At 36.1% G+C, this 23,185-nt stretch overlaps 1 protein-coding gene across 6 annotated transcripts in view; it reads left to right on the top strand.

The window, feature by feature from the left end:
• Window positions 1-23,185, top strand: part of SYT14 (synaptotagmin 14) — a 95,051-nt gene that overhangs the window by 58,548 nt on the left and 13,318 nt on the right. For all 6 annotated transcript variants that reach the window (XM_030035708.2, XM_030035711.2, XM_030035710.2 and 3 more), the window contains 3 exons: window positions 1,834-2,102; window positions 4,039-4,488; window positions 20,541-20,730. In XM_030035708.2, the coding sequence (XP_029891568.1) occupies window positions 1,834-2,102; window positions 4,039-4,488; window positions 20,541-20,730 (909 nt within the window). The remainder of the gene's footprint in view (window positions 1-1,833; window positions 2,103-4,038; window positions 4,489-20,540; window positions 20,731-23,185) is intronic.

Raw genomic sequence — 23,185 nt, 5'->3', positions numbered from 1 at the left:
TTGCAGGAGTGCTGTAACAGTAATTTGGAATCACTGTGAATGGTAGGCTGGCTCTGATGGGTTTATCAGAGAAGAGAGGATTCCTGACGGTGGTATCATCTGGTCGGAGTGTTTTACTTACTCATTTGCCTTAGCTAAAGCTAAGAGGAGTTCCATTAGGAGCCCAGTGAAATAGAGAAGAGCCCTGCATTCCTCAATTACCTTTGAGGCCTATATTTATCTATGCAGTAGATATGCTCCATAATGAGCTGTCCTGTCCCTGTCCTTCAGTTGTCCAACTTTGGGGATCTGCAATGCATGTTGTCTCCCCTCCAGACAACGTGTCTGGGTTTGCCTCCCATGGACAGCGTGCACCAAAACCACGGTGCTTTGGGCTTACGTGAAGTTCCAGATGCTGTGAAATTTTCCAGCATGCCACAGTCAGATACAGCCCAGACTTCCAAAGGAAAGGAGAACAAAAGGGAGCCTTTTGCTAAGACTATTTGTTTCCCAAGAGAGCCACATTACTGTGTTTTCAGCCTTGTTCCATAAAGGGTAACTCTTATGCATACTCTGTTAATGTGATATGTTGAACAACTGGTAATTGCCTCTGAAGCAGTTAAAAGGGTGCTTGTTGAGAATTTAGGACACAGGCAGGGCAATCCTGTATACAAAAATTTGATGATGAAACTAAAATGTACCACCAAGATTGGGTTTTTTCTTAGATGAATCTGAAATCAAAGCTTATATTGTTCTAATGTTAATACTTGCCTTAACTTCCTTGTTTGGTAGATTTTTCTATGAGTAAAAGTGGTATGTCTGACACCAGAAAACATTGTTGCTTTGAAATTTTTGTGTATAAGTTAATTCTATGTGTGAGGGGCATCGAAATCTTCATTAAAATCTCTACAGAAGATGTAAACAAAATGTGATACAAGTTTTTACCTATCCTTGGTATTCCTTTCATTTCAGCTACTGCACACCTTGCTGTCTTTTCCCAATTCTAGTCAACTGTGTAATGCTGTGTAATAAATGTAATTATTTTGAATTAACTTTCTATATCCATAGCCTTGCATCAGGTTTATTTTCTGAGGAGAAGTATAACCACGTTTCTATCTATCTATCTAGTGTGAGAAGCAAAGATGGTCAGCATCAAGTATTCATCCCAAGCACAAGATTGCTCGTGATCCTTTTTCCACTGTCTTTAATGACTGAATCTAGTGTCTAACTTTTAGACACCGGATACGTACCCTTTAGCTGTCCTTAACACGTAATTAGAATCTGAGACACTGCTTCACTTGCTAAATTCACTGGTGAGCAGAGTTCGCTTGTGTGAAAAGGCTTGTGTCTGCCTTTATTAGTACCTTATTTGTCTTCAGACTTTAATTTAGTATCTCCCTGGGTGAGCAACTGTGTGGGAGGTAATCAGAGGTTTGATATCAAGGCTTTAGGGGGTGCATTTTGTTTCCTTAATTGGTCTACATTCCACCTGCACAGAATCTGATTTAAGGTATCGAAAGGTTTTTGCAAGGTAAGCATCCCTGAAATTCAAGCCTAGAATTTTTGTCATGTCATATTTGTGCTATATTTATTTATATATGGTTTACACAATCCATTGTGACTATATACTTAATACTTTGCTTTTATCTAAATCTCATCTGAGATCATTCATTTCCATTTTTAGCAAATATTTTTCAGTAGTATTTGTTATCTAATTTGAAATGTAAAGTAAAAAAAGACATTTACAGATTTTTTTAAATATTCTGTCCAGATATTTAGACTTACCATTTTCCACAGAACTGTTTCAACAGTAAATAATCAGAAAGTAAGTAAAGAATTTTCACTTATTCTCAGCGAACTGCATTCAGAGGATGAGAAGAACACCTCCACTAGATGAACTGCAGCCGCCTCCATACCAGGATGATAGTGGTTCTCCTCATCTTTCATGTACGCCTTCTGAAGTCGGAGACAGTAAATGTGAATTTTCCCAGTGTAGCAACAGTCCAAGATGTTCATATAAATGCCCAAGCGAGGGAAGCATGGGACATGAAATAGAAAGCTTTCATAACAAAGGATACGAAGAGGATGTACCAAGTGATAGCACAGCTGTCCTTAGTCCAGAGGTAAATGAAAACAGTTGAGTGTTCTGAAGTGTCATGCAGTGCAACCTTTTGAGAGCTTTTTTTATCTTAAGACCAATGCACAGTTATATGAAAACTAATATTGCAGCTCATTCATTTTTTAAAATATTAGTTCATCAGAAAGCATTACAATAGTGTTTCAGATTTTTCTTTATAGTTATCTTTATGGCATCTTAACTTTCAAACAAGCTCCTAGTAAGAGTGAATTATTTTTTTAAACCAGTCAGAAAACTTCATCACACGATAAGGACTGTAGTCAAAATTCTTTTTCTTCCACATAATTTTTCAAGCAACCCAAATAAAGAAAAAGAATCTGTTAACGCTTTTCAAACTGAACACCCCATAATGTAAAACATCCTTTATGAAAAAAAAATTACTACAAAGAATTTTTTTAAATTGTTGATGGTAGTATAGAGATTTGGTCCACTTAATTTCCCTTTCTTCTGCTATAAACTGTAATGATATCTGTTTATTTTTACTATGAAGAAATCATCTTTTCTGACATGTATTTCCTTGAAGCGTCTTTAACAACTGCTTACTGCACTGACATCTATGGGTAAGTCTGCATTAGTGATGTCATGTGCAGAAGAGGCTCTATTTGGTACAACTTTGTCTTTTGTCTATACCTGAAGTTTTGAAGTGCATATTAGGGCTCAGTCCTGATGTGCCAACAGCTGTTTCTGTCTTGGTAGACCTCTTGGTAAGTTGATGTTACATAGCTGGGGTGTTGGTGCAACATGTGGAAGGCCCAGCTGCAAGGTCCTCCAGTAGCTAGCTGTCTACGTGTACCTGATGATCAGCTAGGACCACAATCTTTATGGACTTCACTGCTAGTAAAGACATAGTGTGTGCATATGGTCCTCAAACCCTATCAGATTGCAGCAAATCTAATCCTAGTTCTTCCCCTTTTGTGTCACACCAGTTATTAAGGTAAGCATACCCAATAAGAACTGAGAATACTGCCAGCTTTTTTTATAGCCACTCGACAACTTGAAGAATGAAGCTTTCAGAGGAATGAATTCCAATAGCTATGTAGCAACCAGTTTAAAATAAGAACATAACGTTTTTTAATGCAAAACTCTTTATTGTGGCATCTGTTAATTTACATGAACAAACGTATCTGATAATATGAAAGTACACAGGAAATACATTTGGTTTACATACTTGGAATAACTTATTATATGAACACTAGGTTGACCTGTACTTGTAAATATTTTGTGTTTCAGTATCACTATCAAATTAGCTGTTGTAACAATATGGGGGATCAATATTTTGTTCAAAATTTGAAGTGACGATAAACAATCTTAAAATTAAGTTTAAAATACAGTTTTAGGACTGGTGCTGTTTACAGAAAGTTCAGAAGGTGTGTTCAAAACAGATGCGTCTCACGCAGTTCTAGTAAAATTACATTAATAAAGCCATGATCATTTTTGGCACATTCATGGAACCCTTGTGGACTGCAACAAGAGCTGCATGTGGAAGCAGGTGTTGTGATTCCTGTATTCTTTGCTGGCATCTCCCCGTGCTCTCAATCACTAGCCGGGTCTTAAAGCACTGTAATATGTTAACTTAAAAATGTGTGTATTTTCGCACTGAAATAAGGTAGTTCTATCTTGTAACAAATTTATATACATTTTAACATGTGGGGCACAGAAGAAGAGGCCTAATTTAATCTGAGCTCTGTCTGATTGACTCCTGGCTTTTGGTGGTATTGGCTAGGTAAAGTCTTTTGATTTCTTCTTGGCTGCTAGTCAGCCATCTCCTCAGGCTTTCAGTGTTTAATTACCTTGTTTATGAAATGAACAAAAAGATCATAGTCCCTTCATATTGCTTAGAGAAAACCGTATATTTCCACGCTAGATTTAATAATAGAGTACAATAAATAAATAAATAAATAGCTTTTTTTCTTCTTCTTCAGGATATGTCAGCTCGAGGATCGTCTTCACAGCTTCCTAAACCTTTTGATCCTGAGCCAGTAGCTAAATATGGCACACTGGATGTGACTTTTGACTATGACTCACAGGAACAGAAGCTTTTGGTGACAGTGACAGCTGTCACAGACATTCCCACATACAGCAGGACAGGTGGAAGCTCGTGGCAAGTACACCTAGTTCTTCTCCCTATAAAGAAGCAAAGAGCAAAAACCAGCATCCAGCGGGGACCGTGCCCTGTCTTCACAGAGACATTCAAATTTAATCACGTTGAGTCTGAGATGATTGGGAATTATGCAGTTCGCTTTAGACTGTACAGCGTACGTCGCATGAAAAAAGAGAGGGTTGTGGGAGAAAAGATTTTTTACTTAACAAAATTGAATCTTCAAGGGAAGATGTCAGTGCCAGTGATACTGGAACCTTCTTACAGTCTGTCTGTGAGTATTAAATGAGGCAGAATAAGAATGCAGTGATATACAGTGTCCTGAATTTTGTAAGAATAGTGTGTATATTTATAGAGTCATCACATCCACTCAACTTGTTTTCAACAGTCATAGCGCCGTATTAGCACAATGATAATTTCCTTAAAGCTTCTGTAAGTACATTCACTTTCCACCTGCAAAAGCTGCCCATATTTTTCCTTCTAATTACTTAGAAATTTCCAGTCTATAAATAGGGATATAGTGGTGAATATATGTATATATGTATACATGCAAATACATATATATGTATTTAATAGTATAATCTTTACTCTGCTACCCACAACATTTCAATTAAAAAAAGAAAAAGGAGGGGAAAAAAAAAAAGCTATACTAGTGAGTGTCCTTCATCTGTTGCAATTCAATCTTGGTTGCAAAAGGTATTTTCCTTTCAAGAAAGAAAGATAGGAAAGAAGAATTTTGAGAGCCAAAGCCATTATTAGTAACTTTAGATGAGAACCTTGTAAATAGTTGATTTCTGGTTCAGTCTGAAGTGAAAAATAGTGTGAAAAGTAGTTCAAACTGAAAAGGATTTTTGTTTGCTGAAAAAAACTCCTACCTATCTGATGAACAAAATTTTTTGTCCCCCAAAATAATTTAACCTTAATATTTTTAATAAAGCAAAGCAACAGTAATTAAGGGTAAACTTAGGTATCCCTATCAAAAAACACAGGAGATCACTATATGGGCAGTGATCAGCATCTCCTTTTTCTTTTTTGTAAGAATTTAAGTATGCTTTTGTCCAGAAAGAGAATGTTTGTGATGTTGTGGTCAAGGCTTCCTAGACTAGGAGTGCTTGAATGTTCATTGCTTAGGAGCTGCATATGTGCTAAATAATGGACTTATGGGGGAAAGAGAAGGTGTTTTAGCAAGGGCATCCTTATTTGCACATTCTATGTCTTCTGTGGGTTTTTTAGACTATTAATAAAAGAAAAAGAGGAGGAGAAAGGAAAGAAAAGAAAAGGTTTTTTTCAGGTGAAACAATGCCGTTAATTTGTTCTACATTTTCAAAAAAAGTTTGGATCAATTGAAACAGCATTTCTGTTGAACATGAATATTACAAAAGACACTCAAAATGCCATTGTATTTAATGACTAAAAATATTAATTAGAATTTGTAAAAGCTGAGACTAAAACTTCAATCTGATGGAGGATCAACAGATAATAGAACAGCTTTTTTACAATTGCTGAAGAAGTACAGATCAGTCTATTCCAAGGATGAAGTGGTTCACCTATGTAGTGTGAACTTCCCTAACACAGAGTTTGCTAGTTTCACAGCTGGGAAAAAAGCACCCCATGAAACAAAACACTGAATATTCTAAATGTTACTGGCTAAATTTGTGTGTGTTTTCAGTAGGTTCTTGTATAAAATTTACCAAAGTCAGTGAAAGGCGCCAATGAATGAGCCAGGCTTTTGATTAACTGGTATATCCCATATGTGCATTGGTTATTTTTCTGTATTATTTTCTTGAGCTTTTGTGGCAGGGAGAGTAAAAAAAATTCCAGAAGGCATCAAAGATAAGAAGATTGTTATTTATTTTCTGTGATGGTAAGGGATGCCATGTCTACATTTTTCTCTCCTCATTTTTTGGGAGAAGGAACAAGAATAAGGAATATTGGTAGGGAGTGAAAGGATCTTCCAGAGTTTGTTGCTGTAATGGGATTTAGGCAGATTTATCTTAGCCCTACCTGTTGCTGGAAAGGAACCTTCATAGTCTTAATTGCTTGAAAGAGGATACATGGTTTTTTGGAACTATGCAAATCAGGGTTTAAACCTTTGGAAATTCATTGACATCTGAGTTTACAGATATTTTTCTATTGTTATTTATAGCCTATATGATTTTTTTTCAGTGAGCAGATTTATTACAGAATTTAACATATAGTTATTTTGCAACAGTGTTAAATTCTACTGTGTTTTTAGGATGTATGACTGGAAGTGGGGGGCATCCTGGGTCACTTGAGTTGAAGCCCTTATTATTGCAAACAGCCAGGTCATCCTGATCACAAATTTGCAAATTTTCATCTGAAAATATCAGGTTGTTTCACTTCCAACCTGAATTTCTTCAAGGCCAATTTATTACCATTTGTTCTTATACCAGCATGGTCCTTGAGCTTAATTAGTTCTTACCCTTCTCAGGTGTTTGCCTCTGGGTCTATCTGTACACATTGGTTGTATTGCTTCTCAACTGTCCTTTTGCTAGAATAAGCCAACAACAATCTTTATGCCAAATTAATCATAAATGCCAGGCAGGAGTTATTTAACAGGAGAAGGTAAGTGTTGTTTCAATTTGGAGATATCCAGTTGTTCAGGGATATTTGTAATTATAAAATCCATGATGAGGTACATTGTAAATTCTGAGTTAAATTTGTCTTGTTCAGTTGCAGAGTGTTTTGTTGCTGCCAAGTGTTTATATTTGACAGCTTTTTTATGAATATATTTCTTGGACACATGACAGTTGTCCTATTTTTTCCACTGCTTCTCATTATATGGACTTTATATATTAAGTACACCTTCTGTCACTGAAACTTCATAATCCATTAAAACATCTTGCCAATCTCTTCTGCAGAAACATATTTTATTTGTTTCTGTCTGTGACTGATATTATATGAATGTATTTCATTAGCTAATCATCTGCTTTCTGATTGCATAAGAACAGTTTGTGTCCTGTGAAGTTTAGTATATTTTCAGTTATACCTTAAAGCTATCAGGGAATCTGGTTAAAGGTAGACCAGCAAGTTCAGTGCCTTTCAAACATGGTGGCACACTCACATGAATGGGGCCTACAACTCTCTGGTTATTGTTAAAATGTGGACAAGTGCATGTCATGGTGAGTACGTGATACTAGGATGTTCCTTAAATTAGGTTTCAAAGCTACACATGGCTTCAAATTTACAAATACATTCACAAACTATCTTTCTCACCCAAGATTTCACCCTGTTCCTCACCTTCCTACATTGCATACAATGTCTTACATTAGGAGCTATTATCCCCAGTCCTGTTGCCATTTGTCTTTAACAGTCCTGTGTTGCTGCAGTTCTCCCACGTAACAGGGTATTCCTCCTCAGCCCCCTTATTTATCACACGCTTCCTTCCAAGTTCAGCATACTTTCGAGTGAGGAGGAAGCAACACAACCAATATGGGCTAGCCAGAGTGCAGTTGTCACTGTTATCTGAGACTGTTCCCCTTTCAGATTTGATAGAAATTGGACATTGCATCAGAAGTTAATAAGCTGGGGTGTACATTGTGGTTTTGTCTGAGTATAGTTTGCTTAGAAAGACCTTTGTTGATGCTTTTAGAGAAATTTTCCTTTTAATAGAATTGTAGACAAATTTTTATTCACCCATCTTGAAGTTTAGAATCTATTGCGATGCTGTTTATTTTTCTTCAGGAAATCCCTGTGGACCTGTTTTTAGTTGCTCTTCGTTCTTCTCACCCAAAGAAATTTTCCTGACAGTGAACAACAGTCTCCAGTATGATATGATTATAAAAACATATAAGCAGTTTATTGAGTGAAATCTGTTTGAAAAAGATAAAAAAACCAAGCGTAATCCTCTTCACCATCCCATAGGTTGCTTTTGCTGTAGAATAACAACAATCAATCATGTTTTATTTTTTGGAAGTACAATTTGGATGACCAAAACATGCCTCTTCCTGCTAAGCCAATCTAGTAATCGTTCATTATGTATTGTCAATAACAAGGTGTTTACTGTGGAGAATTAAATTTTTCTTTATTTCTGTAACACTTCTAACATATTGAACTCCCCGGATGTGATCCCCATAACAAAGAATGGATGGTGTGGGCAATCATACGTGCTTAAAGGATTATTTTGTATATCTTTACTATAAATATCCAGAGTGTCTGAGAATTATTTTAATTACAGGTTTTTTGAGTGAAGGCATTTGTGCATGCAGTGTATAAAAATGCTCGCTCTTGCACACACACGTGCACACTCTCCAGTTTGACAATGGTTAATCATCTAGTACATGTTGGTTTATGCATTGTGCTTAAGGCATTTGTTCCATGTTGCCCTTTATGTGCAGTATATCTTCAGTATTCTTTATAATGGATATTTGTGCATTTATAAACTTCTCAGAAAAAAAGCTTTCAGAGAGGCATTTCTTTCTTGGGAATTCTTGTCCATTTTAGAGTTGAGCTGTCAGGTTTTGTGAAAATTCTTACACTTTAGACCTATTGGTGACTCTACTATTGTGTTCTTATGGCATGGTCTATTCAGGATTATATTTGGAAGGCTAAATACTAAAATACATACGTATAAACAGATCTTTACTAAATACCAGTATGATACTTTAAAATGGCTAATGAAAAAATGACTAAGACTTGTCTGGGGGGGGGGGGGGAAATACTCAAAAGATTTTGTTCATAGTATTTTATTTAACTAGAATTCTACCTAAAAGGATCAGTTCCTATGTGATGGTGCATAAATGCTTTCAGTTAGCTTGTAAAAATTATGTTCATCAAAGTAAGGGGCAATTATCTTTAAACACTGAGCACATTCTTATCTTGGGAATAGCTTGCTGAATTCATTTGAGTTAGTGGTGTAAAACATGGAAAATCAGAATTAATCCTTTGACACAATAAGAAAGATGACTCTTGCAATTTCTTTGAAGAAAATTATTAGGTGACTGGAAAATGGTGATCATGTTACTGAGGCTGCAGGAGAACTTGACAGTACTTGGCAAATGAAGCAGTCTCCCTGTGTTTGGCTGGTTGTGCAACATTTCGTGGCAGTATCGGCAAGTAACAGCCATTGTCTTTCCAGTGTCATGGCTGCCTCAACTTGTGTGCCTTTGTGTGGTGGTGACTGAGCACTGCTCCTGGCAGCTGAGAAGATAAGTGCTAACCCATGTGTGTCTCTCTGCTTTGGTCTTCATCAGGATATGGGGGGAAAAACACAAAGACAGCTGTGGCTACTGTGCTTTAAAGCCAATGGTGTGTCTGCACTCTTCTGACAGATGCAAGTTTCAAGAACTCAAATAGAATCTGACCAGATGATAAGGACCTCCCGCTAGCTAAGTTCAGTCGTCACAGTTAAAAATTAATTGGCTTTCCAAATCAGTGCTATTTTCTCCGGATTTTTTCTTATGTAAATATGTCTAATCATTCATGGCAAGTTTTGTCATATAATTAGTCTGTTCATCCAAGAAGCACTGGACTACACATTGAGACTGTGAGACTGCTTCAGTCCCACATAGAATAACCTTGATGCTTTGTAGAACACTTTTATGTAGTTTTCAAGATTTTTTTTTTTTTTTTTTTTTTTTTTTTTTTTTTTTTTACAGTCACAACTTGTCTCAGGTAACTGCAGCCATTCTGTCATCTCAGGAGCAAAATGGTTGACCAGTTTCAACATATGCCACTTGCTTTTGATAATTGATTACTGTCGTGGAGGGTGATACGGTTATTTCTGTCATAAGTTGAACAAGCCTCTCGAGTGAGCTATCCAGAAACACTAGAATGTTTCCTCAAGCTCTACAGAAATTCATATCCAGTTATTTGAATGAATCCAGAGTAAGAGGCAATAGTCCCTGCAAACTGCTTTAAACTCTATAACTAAATTTAGTACTTCAGCCCTTTCATGGGTTATTGGCTATCTCCACTGTGATTACGAGAAGGTTCTTTGTCATTAGGATGCTCTGCCTTACACCATCGTAGGCATGGGCCATATTGCTGCTATTCGTCCATTGAAAATCAAGTCCAAGATCAGTTCAGGAAGCTTTTCACAAAGCAACAATTCAGGGTTTGTCATTCTGTCATGTCTAGGCTAGCTAGGGTTGTGATTCCTGTTCTATCAGCAATTCAAAGAGTCTAAAGCTTTTCCAAATGAAAAACCCTAATTCTGTGGAAACAAGCTTCTGACTTCTTATGAGGTTCTGAGAGCCCTTAGTTGAATCTTGTACATCCACCATATTTCTCAATTAGTTTGCATTTCTAGCCTTTATTGCTGGACTTTTTTGTAAGATACAAGAATAATAATTTGATTCCAGTTACCCCTGACAGTCATGGATAATAGAGCTAATAAAAATGCTATCAAAATAGTATTTCTATACTATTTCTGGACTATGCTGGCCAATGTGGATGGTCAAAACATTCTGAATGTACATGCCACTGCCATGGCGGAGTTAACAAAGTCCACCTGGCCTTCAAGTTTTTAGAGGTTTTAAAAAAATGCCAGCATAACACCAGGGCTTTCTTCAACACATTAGCAAAACCAGACCGTGAATTTAACATTAACTTTCAACTACCTTGCTGATACCCAGATGGGAGGCAAGTTCCTACTTTGGTAACTAGATCTGTTGTAGGGTACTGGGAGAATTCTTTGATGTCAGCAATGTAAAGAATTTCATCTATTTGTCAAAATCATCAGTTGGTCACGTAGCCAGAATAAATATTGTTTGTTGTCTCTCCATGTTAGTATCTGTGTACTGAGTAAAGTAAATAAAAACTGGGATCTTTTGCCTTTAATCAATGAGTTGCTTGAAAAAAGTTATTTACTCAGTTTGATCCCCACAATCTTTGATATTTGGGTCCACAAATATGTTTTAGACATGGTGTTACTATTTTGAGCATATGATGATGCTTTTCAGTCTCTAAAATGCGCCCAGTCAAATGACAGGCTGTGAATGACTGTTCTAGATTAAATCGAAGTAATCCTCTTGAGCAATACTCTTGCTGCCCCAGAAAGCCAGTCCGTCAGTGACAAACACATTGTCTAGAATTGTATGTCTAGTTTTGTTCATCTTTAACAAAATAAAATGGAAAAAGCTCATCAATACATAAAGCTAGAAAAATGAGAATTTCATCAGTTGTCTGTGAGATTCTCAGACTATAATTCTCTGTGGCGTTAAGTATGATCTCCCAACCTGGATTGCAATTTCAAAGAGCAGTAAGGAAAATAATCATACTGTAAAAACAACTGTAAATTTCCCAGAAGTGGCTTTGTAGGAGTTACAAGTAAAGACTATCAAGGTTGTCACATTGCATGAAATTTCCACTTTCAAAGAGTACAAGCTGCTGCTCAAATCTTCCTCAAGCAACTCTTTCAGTGGAGATATATTCTTTAACTTATGAATCCAAGTGAAATTTCTGTTTCCCTTAGAGATACCGAGTTTCCCAACTATTCTATTTTCTTATAATTTTAATTCTTTCTTGTTTTCATGTATGTGTACACACAAATATCTTTCACTTTTGTTACTGTCTTTCAAGGAAACAAGAAAAAGGGAAAACAGTTCTGTTTGCAGGTTTGAGCACCCTTCAGCAAAAGCATGTGCAGTTTTCCTCCATCTCCACTGGGGGAAATCCTAATCAGAGACGTTGCACAAACAGATGAAGTTACCTAGTCTGCAAATTTATAACTTACATATTTGTGGAACTTTTAGTTTTAGTTTTTGGTTTATTTACTGGGTGATTATTCTCCTGGGCTTTGCAGTGTAATGTAAGTGTTCTTCATTAGTATTCTTCATTTCAGACTTGAGGATATCCAGGTAATCACTTCTTTTGTATATTCAAGCATCCTGTATTTGGTGTCAGATAAGCATTTCTGTTCATAGGGTGCCTTTAGCAAAGGATCCTTCTAGTCTTAGTGTGTTAGCCTCTTGGCAGGCTTGGCCATCATTGCCTGACCTTGAGCTGGATCTTCCACAGCTCCTGTCTGTCTTTTGGGCTTAATCAGCTATCAGCTGTCAGCTGGCCCCAGGAGAATCCAGTTTATCTCCACCTCTTACCCTTCTTTGTGGTGTGTATGATAGCTCTAAGAACTGAAGCAGATCCCTTATAACTGCAAACACCTGGTGATCTTCCGATCATGAGATTAAACATGACCTGAACAAATCAAAAGGGGTACCGCTAGCAGATTAAATTGGAGCTGGGTGAACTGTTAATCGCAGATAATTTAACTGACAAATGCATTATAAATGTACCTTTAATGTTATGGATTTTTTCATTGTGAAAAATAATTGCATGAATGTTTATGCCATCAAATACTAGTCTATAGATTGACTACTCATAAATTATGCTTGCTGTTTGATCACTGAATCTTTTTCTCTTTTCCCAGTTTGAAAGAGTATAATCAAGAGAGAAAAGAGAAAAAATGAAATTATTTGCCATTGATCTCCCCAGTGAGCATAGAGAATAACTCCATCTGGACAGAGTATTGTCATTTAAAGAAGTCTGTGGTCTTGGAAGCTGTCCCACAGTAACATCTCCCTGGTCTTACAAGTTTGACAGGGAGTAAAGAGAGGGGGAGGTGTGAGTGAGTTTGGGTAGGAGCTGTTAGCATAGCTTCATCAGGAGTGCAGGTAAAATGTCTGCACTTTGTGTCAGATGTTCTGAACTAAATTGCTAGCACAAACATCTAACAGCTTTTAGTGCTTAAGTGTTTCTTTATGCTACATGTCTTATCTCAGAAAACAGAATTCAGTAATAAAAGGCCTCTTGCCTCTTTTCCTTCCCTTGCCCATGACTGTATAAAAAGCCGGTAGACTTTTGTAAATGCTGTAAATTCCATTGTACATTCATTTCCAATTGCCTCCACCACTGCTCGGGTTTGCTGTGCAAATTTCAAGCCCATTAAGGCTATGGAACAACTAGGTGACCTTTCATAATCTGGCAAGGAAGCCAAAGGTGTAATTTAAATGCAGATGAATACAAGTTATAGAAAACTTAAAATGCTTCCCTTTCCATAGAGAATTAATGTTTTGTTCTGCAGAGCTGATAATTTTTAAAACTTTTAGACACAAAGTACTAATAGCAAATTTTCATGAAATACTAACAGCAACACAGAAATCTCGCTGTGAACTTGTTCAAAATCTTTCAGAAATGTGGAATGCTGTTTTCCCATTATTAAGAATATATACATTTTATTTTGTCGTTTTCATTTTATGACTAAATTATGGTACCCTAAAGTTTGAAAACAAACCTTATTTTAATAATACTGTATTCTTATTAGAAAACCCACAAAGGTTTTAATTTTTATTAAAATTAATTAATTTTAAATTACTTCACAATTGAAATTTGTGTAGTATCATGTATCTAAGGAGGTTTTATAGCTCTGTACATTATAGTATCTATCGTAAATTAAAGCTGTGCATAGAATTTTTAAGATTTTAGTCCTTTGACTGTAGTGAATGAAAGAATTATTATTTTTCATTTGATCTCCATTTTCCAGTGTTTCATCTGTGAGAAAACAATGTGTTTTGTAAAATTCTGCATCTAGAAGTTTTTTTTTCTCTTGAGGGTAAAAAAGAAGGTAGAACAGAAGCATTTGATGAGAAATGTGAATTTTACCACTTCAGATAATCTGATTTTCAACTACATTAATAGTAGCTTAATAATGAAAACAATTCCATATTTGATGTGAATACCATCAATGTTGAATGTACTTATTTGCTAAAGGTTTTTTTAATTGGAATTTGTGAATAGGAAATGCTGGTAATTTTTAAAGCTTGCCATTCTACCCAAATTAATATGTTTTATTTCCTAAAATCAGGTTGCATAATGGATATATTATTGGAATATTTACTTTCATGTTTGTGATTTAAGTTGACTTAGATATGAATACTGTAAAGTGTTAAGTACATGAATAAGAATGCATATTATACTTAATTGGAATGTGCTTCAAGGACGCTATTAAGCAAAAAACCCCAAATAATTACCTGTCATAAATAATGATGCTTTCCTAAAGTTTGAATCTTTGAGAGGTGCCTAAAACTATGTTTCAGCATTTGCAAGTTCAGGTTATTAGTTTAAAGCAAAATACTGATAACTCTATGTTTTCTTAATCTTACTATACAGGACAGCCAGCTACAACAGGAATTGGAATTTCTTCCCTAACATGTTGTGAAGATAGGTAGCTTTGTACAATTTCAAAAGTGTTGATTTTCTTTAAAAAACAAACAAACCAACAAAAAAACAAAGAACAAACAAACAAAAAGCTAGAACATCCAGATTGACACCATTTAAATTCAGGTATTTTTTAAAATCGCCAAAGCCTCAAAATGACAATGATATACAGTACAGAAAGAAATATGTAAAAAAAGCCAAAAAAAAAACAAACCCCAAAAACCCCCAAACAACCTGCAAACTTTCTTGGCACTTGCTTCTTAATTTAATTCTTATTTTGCAACATCTTTGCAAACTTCTATTATTATTAATCTTATCAATAAGAATCTTATTATTTCAAACATTTAATATTGTTTTGAGCATCATGTAACACCTGAGTTCTACCTTTAGAAACAAAAAGTTGATACTTCCTGCAGCTATTAGTTATACAGAAAGAGTATCGATTGTTTCGTTTAAGGAAGTGTTTTGTTATGAGTATTGTATTTTTGAGGACTTCCTTTTTTCAAGCATATCAATCGTCACAGTTTTTCCATGAGTTAGAGGGAACAGAAGCAGAAGTGATGAGGAACTGAGGCAAACATCTCCGCAAAAGCATCCAAGTGTCCAATATAGCACGTAAGTGGGATTTAGATGCCAGAATTCAAAATGATAAAGCTCCATTCTTTGACTTTCCTAATTATTTTACATCCCTGTGTTTTAAAGGGCTGAGTTCTTCAGGTGGTTTAAGTTCTCTTTCCCAGGAATGATCTTGATATTTTTTCAAAAGTATTTTAGCTTTGAAACATGTTTTTATAAAGTACCTTGTGCTTAAGCCACTAATGAGGGATGTGGAGCCTCTAGGTTCAGTTTTCTCCTCCTCTCTGCCTCTCAGAGCTGAAGTAGGGGATGGGCTCCAGGCTAAGAGCTGGTCTGGAGCCTGTTTGGTGCCTGGGTGCTCTCATCACCCCAGCGAGCTTTTGCCTCAAAGTGGAACAGTAGCTTCAGGGTTCAGCACTGGGCTGGTGATTAAGAGAGATGAATACTTTTATCTAAAATGTTGGAGACCTGGATTCAGTTCCTTCTTTTGCCTACTAGGATTCAAATTTCCTTCCCTAACCCCTCAGTTGTATTGATATAGCAGTAGAAGAAAGTAACATGCAAAAAAGTTCTTTAAGAGATTACTGGTATAACATTAACATTTAAAATTTGAGAGAGACATTTTGACAAGTAACATGCTGTGAATCAGATTTTTGTTGCTGAAGGATTGTCAGCAAGGTTTCATCTTTCCTGTGTATATTTTGAAAAGCCAAGAGAATCAGATGTTCTTGTTTTGTAAGCCTACAGAGGCATGATTTTAACCTGTGTGTTGAGGAAAATGAACTTTTAACTGCCCTCAGAGCATGGCTGCATTATTCCCTGTCATTAACTCCAGTTGGCTTAAGAGCAGAATTTATAAGCAGAACTTCAGGGTGTAGAAAAATAACAGTAGGAGATGAATATGTAAGTAACAGATATCCTGTTTCTATGGAATTATGGTGAAGGAAGACAAATAAATACATTTTACATATATTACCATAGTTGCAAATAGAGGATTCTCTATGTTGTAAGAGAGCAGAGAAAAAGATTAATGAAAATACTTCTTAGGGGTTCAGGTCTGACATCATGCATTGTATGTGTTCACGTCCATTGGCACGAGGGAAGAGTGTTCTTTTTTTGATTGCCAACTGTTGTACAAATACAAATTTGTATTTTGTGAAATACAAATACCACTTAATGGGAATGTTTTCAGTATATATTTATTAAAAAGTGATGTTTCTTCCCTAGATAATATATGCATAGAAGTCATCAAGGACAATAGTTTGGAGAATTAGTAATTAAGTTTTTGTAGAATATAACACACATTACTCTTATAATCTAGTGAAAGGCACTGATTCTTGTAAGTGTTGATCAAATAAAATCTGCCTAACTTTGTAGTAAAGTACTATCCTGTGGTGTCTATGGGAAGGTTTAGGTCCTTTGCACAAAGCTCTGTGTTATAAAATTGAAAAGCTGAAAATTTATAATTTACTGTAGTAAGACAGACCTTTGAACCAAATATTCGGAATAGACTTTACCTAATATTTTTTTGCTTGTGTTTGCTGTTAATAATACATTCTTGTTATGGCTAAATTGACAAAAATAGGTTAGAGATTAGCATTAATATCCTGGAGACAAACTCAAGAGCCAGCTTCTTGCACTGTGGCCAGATCATCAATACCTTGCCAATTCATCCAAGTTCTTAAAAATCTGCATTTAAGATTTTACAACAGTTCTTACTAGGCTATTCTGGTGCTTCACTGACCTTGAAAAGCTTTTGCTATTATGGAACCTTAGTCCTTTTTTTTCCCTTATTAAAATACACACAGTGTTTATAGAGGAAGAGAGAGAAGAGTTACAAAAATAATTTACGTAGACAGATTATTTCAAACAAATGGTAACTTTTGGTCTAAATATTACATTTCCCACAGTGGAGCTACAGTATCGAAAGTGGCCTACAGATAGATTGAATGCAGATCTGTATGGAATGAAAAGCATCTGGTAGCACTGTAATGTCATGAGATGAAAGCTTTGTTGTAGCTAAGTTTATATTCATGTTGTACCAATTAGCAATTTCAGTGTTAATATTTTACAGTTTGACACGTGATCATGAAGGTTACATTTTGAGCAGGTAAAAATGTAACTTCTTGTCTTGCTTTTTTATTGATGAGTTTGTTAGCACTCTTCTTGAATTTTGACTATGTAAACAGAAAAAAACCTCTATACAGAGACTTGGAAAACTGTTATTTTCAATTCTAGTGCAGCTTATGGACTTAACACAAAGTCAGGTTACTTACCAGCAGCTGTGATTATCATGGAATACCTTACAGAAGACAATGAATGGGTTTCCACAATGTGAACAATAAACTGTGTGGTGGAGAAAATACTTTTGAGAAGACATCTAATAATTCTCAGTATCCCTGATTTTAACTTTGTCCTGCAATGAAAAGTCTTTCTCCAATTGTTGATCTGAGTCCTGTTGATCCCAGCTGTCTCTTTACCTTCCCTGATTCCTGTTTCTTCTTTTCTTCCTCATAGGATCTTTCTGTTTTCTTTCAAAAGAAAACTGACAAAATACAACCTCACCTTCCCCTTTTTCTCATCTCTTGTACCTACTTGCCCCCCAAATTCTCTGTTTTCTCCCTTATCATAGACACAGAAATTATACTTCAGCTTATGTTGTTAACTCAGTAACATCAGTCTGTCTTCTAATCTGCTTCACTCCTCACTGCTTCATTTTTCTTCTTAACCATCTCACTTTCTTTTATATTAGGATTTTCCAGTTCATAATTGAAAAGCAGAGTATTTTTTTAAAATATGTTTGGGTCAGCATGAAATAAAATGGATTGGAGTCTTTTTTTTTATGTGAAATGGAAAACAAAATATTGTTTAGATTGTTTCTTCAGTGAATTTGGTTGCTTTATTTTAATGTCTTTAAACTTCTGTCACCGCAGCATTTTGTAGGAAGGAGATTCATAAGTTTATTATACACGAGGGATTAAACACCATGCTTTTGTTTGTTTCAAACCTGCCACCTGTCTGAAAACAAAAGGCAAAATATTTTGGTTTAGAAAATATTGTAGCAAAACATTTAAGTTAGACCCTCTCTCCTGGTTTTCAGCTACATCTACCAATTCTGTCCGTGCAACAGTTCTAAGGTACAGCCACTTAGTTGCATTTCCATCCACTTACAGATCTGAAGCATCACCTGCGTCTTCTCATCCCACCATTCAGCTGGTGAGATCCTTTTCTCTGGCCTTGACAAATGCAGTCTTGTCCTTCTCACATCCACTCAGGATTCTGTTGTAAAGGAATGATATTTCTAGCCCATCCTTATGTAACTTTGTAATATCACACTTGTTTCATTTTTCAGTTGTTTTCCCCCTTCTTTATTATATCACGCAGAAGCTACTTGTCCTCCTTTTCAAGGTACTTCAGGACTCATTCCCACTCAGTCATCACTCATTTACTATTTATTATTTCTAGCATTCCAAATGTTATTCTGATACCCGTTGTAATCAGTTTAACTCTGTCATAAACTGAATTAGACTGAGTCCCTATTAGAACATTAGTAAACTGTACAAGTAAGTCACAATTAGGAAAAAAGTGGTATCATCACCTTCTCTCAGTACAGATGTCAAAGCCCTTTGAGGGTCTGGGAGGGAGTGTTACCCAGCTGCTGACTTTGTGTTATGTCTTTTTGGGGGATTTGCAGCACAATCACAATCAAATTTGAGACCTAAGCTTTGAACAGTATCACGTTGACTGTGGTTAAATTCCTGGCCCAACAAAATAGTAAGATGGATAAGCATGACAGGGATAATGTGTTACAATTTTAAAAGACCAGAAAACTTAAGTAATAGCTGCAGTTGTGACAGTCTGAGGCTTTCAAGTGAGCAGTGTATACTGACTGCTGAATCAAGTCATCTTTCTTTTAAATTTTCCATTTTGTATTCTGCTGTTGAAGTTAGGAATCAAAAGTTCCCGTTTTGTGAGTGCCAAGAATGAGAGAATGAACGTATACTTGTAGTTCAATTTCAGCAATTTACAATTTGCAACCCATTTGAAATTTATTCTTGGAATTGAATAGAGAACTACTGGAGAAATAACCAGAGACTTAAAATTCAGAATTTGCAGCTTGGGGGATGGAAGTCAGGGAATTTTGTTGAGGTCCTTCTTTAGTAGTAAGAATATATTTGCCAACTACAGTGAATGTTTATTAGTGAGGAACTAGATTGCTACTTGAAAATTCTGCCAGACTTCTTGGAAATGTTCTATTGAGAAGAACTAGTTAAAACATCAATATGGAGGATGTTATTGTAGGTTCATAATCTCTTCTTGTAGGTATCATGTCTTCTATAATTTGAGATTCTGTAATGCATTTGGGCTTTATATGTCAGATCAAGTTACCTGCTTTTAAAGTTAACTTTTATCTTGATGAAGATTTGTGCTATTTAGGTTTTAGGACTGATCTTGCACCCATGTCAGCTGTTGCTGGAAATGATAGAGACATTTGGAATCTGGAAGAATCAGCTTCACAAAATCATCATGACTTCTTGAAAGAGTGCTGCCAGATTCCCAAATGAGTCAAGCCATATCTGAAAGATCTGTGGATCCAATTTACATTTTTTTTCTGAGAGAATCATAAAGGGATGTACTGGTAATTCAAAAGTCTCTTCTCAGCTACCAGGCAAATTGCTGTGCCATTGGCTAGATTCCGTCCAGTTTCTTATTTTCGGTGGTACAACTCTATGTGCCAGTGCATGAAAGCAAGAAATGAAAGTAGGAACAACTATGATATGATCAGCATGGCAGTGTAAAGAAAGTATAATTTTTAAGGCCAATAATGAGGGGTTAAAATGATAAAAATTAATATTGGAAGTTCCCGTCAAAGATGCAATGTGGTGAGAATTGCATGAGAGCACTGAATTTTCTGGAAGCTTGTAGGGTGGAATTTAAAGCATTACTTGCTGAGCTTTAGGATGGCATTCTTCCTTTTCCACCCAAGACAAAGGGTCTATTGCAGTTCTGTATCCCTGGATCAATTAAATTCCTTGTAAGCTAATTTATTCTAGACAGAGTACATTTTTCTATTTGCATGTGTTCTGTTATTTTGCTAGTCATAAATTCTCAGTCTAGAGAATAACCTTTACAAAGGATGAATAAGAATTTCCTGCATTTTATTATCTTCAAAGTTCCACTAGTGTTTTCCATTTTTGGAAAGTAAAAGATCCAAGGTTTAATGTTCTCCAGGATGCTGACAAATTACATTACAGGTCTTATCTTAGCAATTGAAGTAAATAGGGACCATAAAGGCTGCTCTTCATCTTCTGCTATTATTTCTCCTGAATTATGAAGCAACGGAAACACAAAATTAAGAATTGTTTGAATTCCAGACTGCTTTAGTCTTTGTTACCTTTTAACATATGCAAACTAAGTATATATTAAGGATGTACATTTCTTATTGGGTGATTGAATGGAACTTCTGTTATTGACAGTAAGTTGCTTTCCTAATTTTCTATGCATTATTCTAAAAATTGACTTCCCAGTAACATCGTTCCATAAAATACATAGAACTTTTTATCTGTTTTATAGGGTTGTGACTCTCAAATGAGCATGTCAGAAGTGTCCTGCAGTGAAAGTACCTCCTCTTGTCAGTCTCTGGTACATGGCTCAGCTCCAGAAATCCTCATTGGCCTCCTTTATAATGCTACAACTGGAAGATTATCAGCAGAAGTGATAAAAGGCAGCCACTTCAAAAACTTGGCAGCAAACAGACCACCCAGTGAGTGAAAATCTTTTTTCATCCTAATGCTTCTGTACTGGTGGGGCTCTCAGTAGCAAGGACTTCAATCCTATCATTTAGTCTTACCCAATCAAAATGAAATAGAGCAATCATCAACTAATCTGTTTCATGTTTTATATTTCTAGTCAGTCGGGAAATAGCAAAAATCTAAAATTCAAAATATTAATTGTAAGTTGACAAGACTTTAATTTTTCATGATGACTGACTAATAAATTACCTTTATCATAATGATTAATTGCTAAATTACTGATGCCTCACATCACAGGCCAAGAATAAAAAGTTAGTGTTTAAAGAGAAAGTACATGCCAGCTAATATTAATATAAACACTCTGAACAGTTATTGCTGTTCCTAGAGGGGTTGATACTGCAGTCTTTAATTGCTTATATGCCTGTGTATGTGTGGCAGTAATATATGTAACTTGGGAATGTCAGTAAAGACAACAGAGAAATGAATTGAGACCTTTGGCATGTTTACTGTGCAGAAGGAATGTTCATCGGAAAGGACTTGAACTGTGTGTTCAAGCATTTGTTCAAAAATATATTTGTCTGAAATATCTGTGAACTTTATGTACTTCTAAATTGGAGGCAGATGGAATGTCACACACACAGAATGTTTTTACTGTCTCTAATTCTTTGATATAGCTTGAGAAAATTCAGTAATGAACTTTTAAAAATTTTTTAAAATTGTTTTTTAGATGATGAGTCTGATTTACATAACTTGTAGACATACCTTACCTGTTCGTCTTGATTTTGTCTGGAGCCTCAGATTTTAGCCCCTCTTTCTGTTTTTTAATCCCCAGATTTTATGGCACTAGCAGGTTAACTGGCACTACTAGATTATGTAGCAGGCTGCCAACATTTTATAAGTGGTTTGCACATCTCACTTTGTCTTCAGAGTTTAGGAAGTAAGCCAAACAACTTGAGACTGATGCTCTCCTCTCTCTTTCTTGACCCATGTTTTATTCTATTCATTAATTACATTTGGCTGAGCCTTACTCTGCTTTGCTTTCTCTATACTTTTCACACTGATGGAGCCAGGCTTTGTTAACATGGCCAAAGGAAGGCAGAAGAAGAATCTCTCATACTTTTATATAATTGGGTAGCTGCCCCAGAGTCACCTATTTGGAGACAAAGCATTGAAATAGATGGGGAAAGCCAAGAAGGCCCAAGGATACTGGGGTGGGGAAGGAATGAATAGGAGGGAAGACTTGGAGACAAGGGGCCATGTGTTCCCTTAAAGCAAAAACAGTAGGTGGCATATGCTTATCTTTCTGGAATCTCTAGAGAAAGCCAAGTTTTTCTTAATATTTAGAATATGCAAGTTAGATGTGGGTTCAGTACTTGTTTTGAAGACAGATATGTTCATTCCCTGGTATGTTAATTCCCAAAATGGGTTCTGTGGGCCCATGCTGTCTAGCTGACACGTGTGTGTGTGTCACTGGGGTCAAAAATCGGTTTCAGATTGCAAGAAAGCAGCATAGAACATGGCACATAGCCCTGTAATACCATGTTCTGTCTAACCTTTTTGGAGGGAAGATCTTGTGTATTAGCTTTTGTCATACCCTGTGAAGGATAGGGGGAAGTTTTGATATTCATAATAATGATAGTCCAGTTCTGTTTAGGCAAATGCAGGTTTGGAGTTCTGTTGTTTGTAGAAATCTGGAAACTAATGCACTTTTTGGGTCTGGTAAGACCGTGCACAGAATATTGTGGAATCCAAATTTCTTCTGTGGGCTGTTTTGTGCCATGTGTCCCTCCCTGCCCCCCAGCAGTGGTAGCACCTTCTTGTAAACTCTTGGACCCAGGTACATACCACTGCCATTTCCTAACTCCCTGTCAAGAACATTGTGGACACATACCAGCCTCTTTCTATCCCATCATTTCCACAAAATGAAAACTAAGGCCCATAGGGATGATGATGAAATGCTCTGATCAAATTTGTTGTTTGTACCATCAGTGGTCCAAAATCCTGAGAAGTGCTGCAAAGTGCATGCACAGGTCAGTTTTCATTCAGGTCTTGAGAAACTATGATACAAATGGAAGCAATTATTCTTTCCCACATGTGATCCTTTCTGTAGTCTAGGGGTTGTGAACCTGTGCAATTTTTGTGAAATGCTTCTGCAGCAAATATGGATTGAGTCCTACATTTCTGATTCTTGGCAGTATATACTCCTCTGCTGCATATTTATATGTTATATAGTAACTCATTTAGCAACCAAGTACAGGCAAATAGGCCAAATCCTGCAGGCAACAGCAGTTGGTGTTAGAACGTGTCTTTGTTTCTCTGTGTGACAATTAATATTTTGTCTGAGAAAAAGGTGCTTCTTAGTATTCTTTAAAATTTTGTTGAAATGGGGTACAGGCTTTTGCACATTAAATGCATGTGTGTGTATGCATGCACACGCACACATTAAATCCATAAACACATGGATTT

This window comes from Aquila chrysaetos, chromosome 13 (genome assembly GCF_900496995.4).
Source record: "Aquila chrysaetos chrysaetos chromosome 13, bAquChr1.4, whole genome shotgun sequence".
NCBI lineage: Eukaryota > Metazoa > Chordata > Aves > Accipitriformes > Accipitridae > Aquila > Aquila chrysaetos.
Note: the sequence above shows the minus strand (reverse complement) of the source record. Positions and strands in the feature narration are given on the sequence as shown.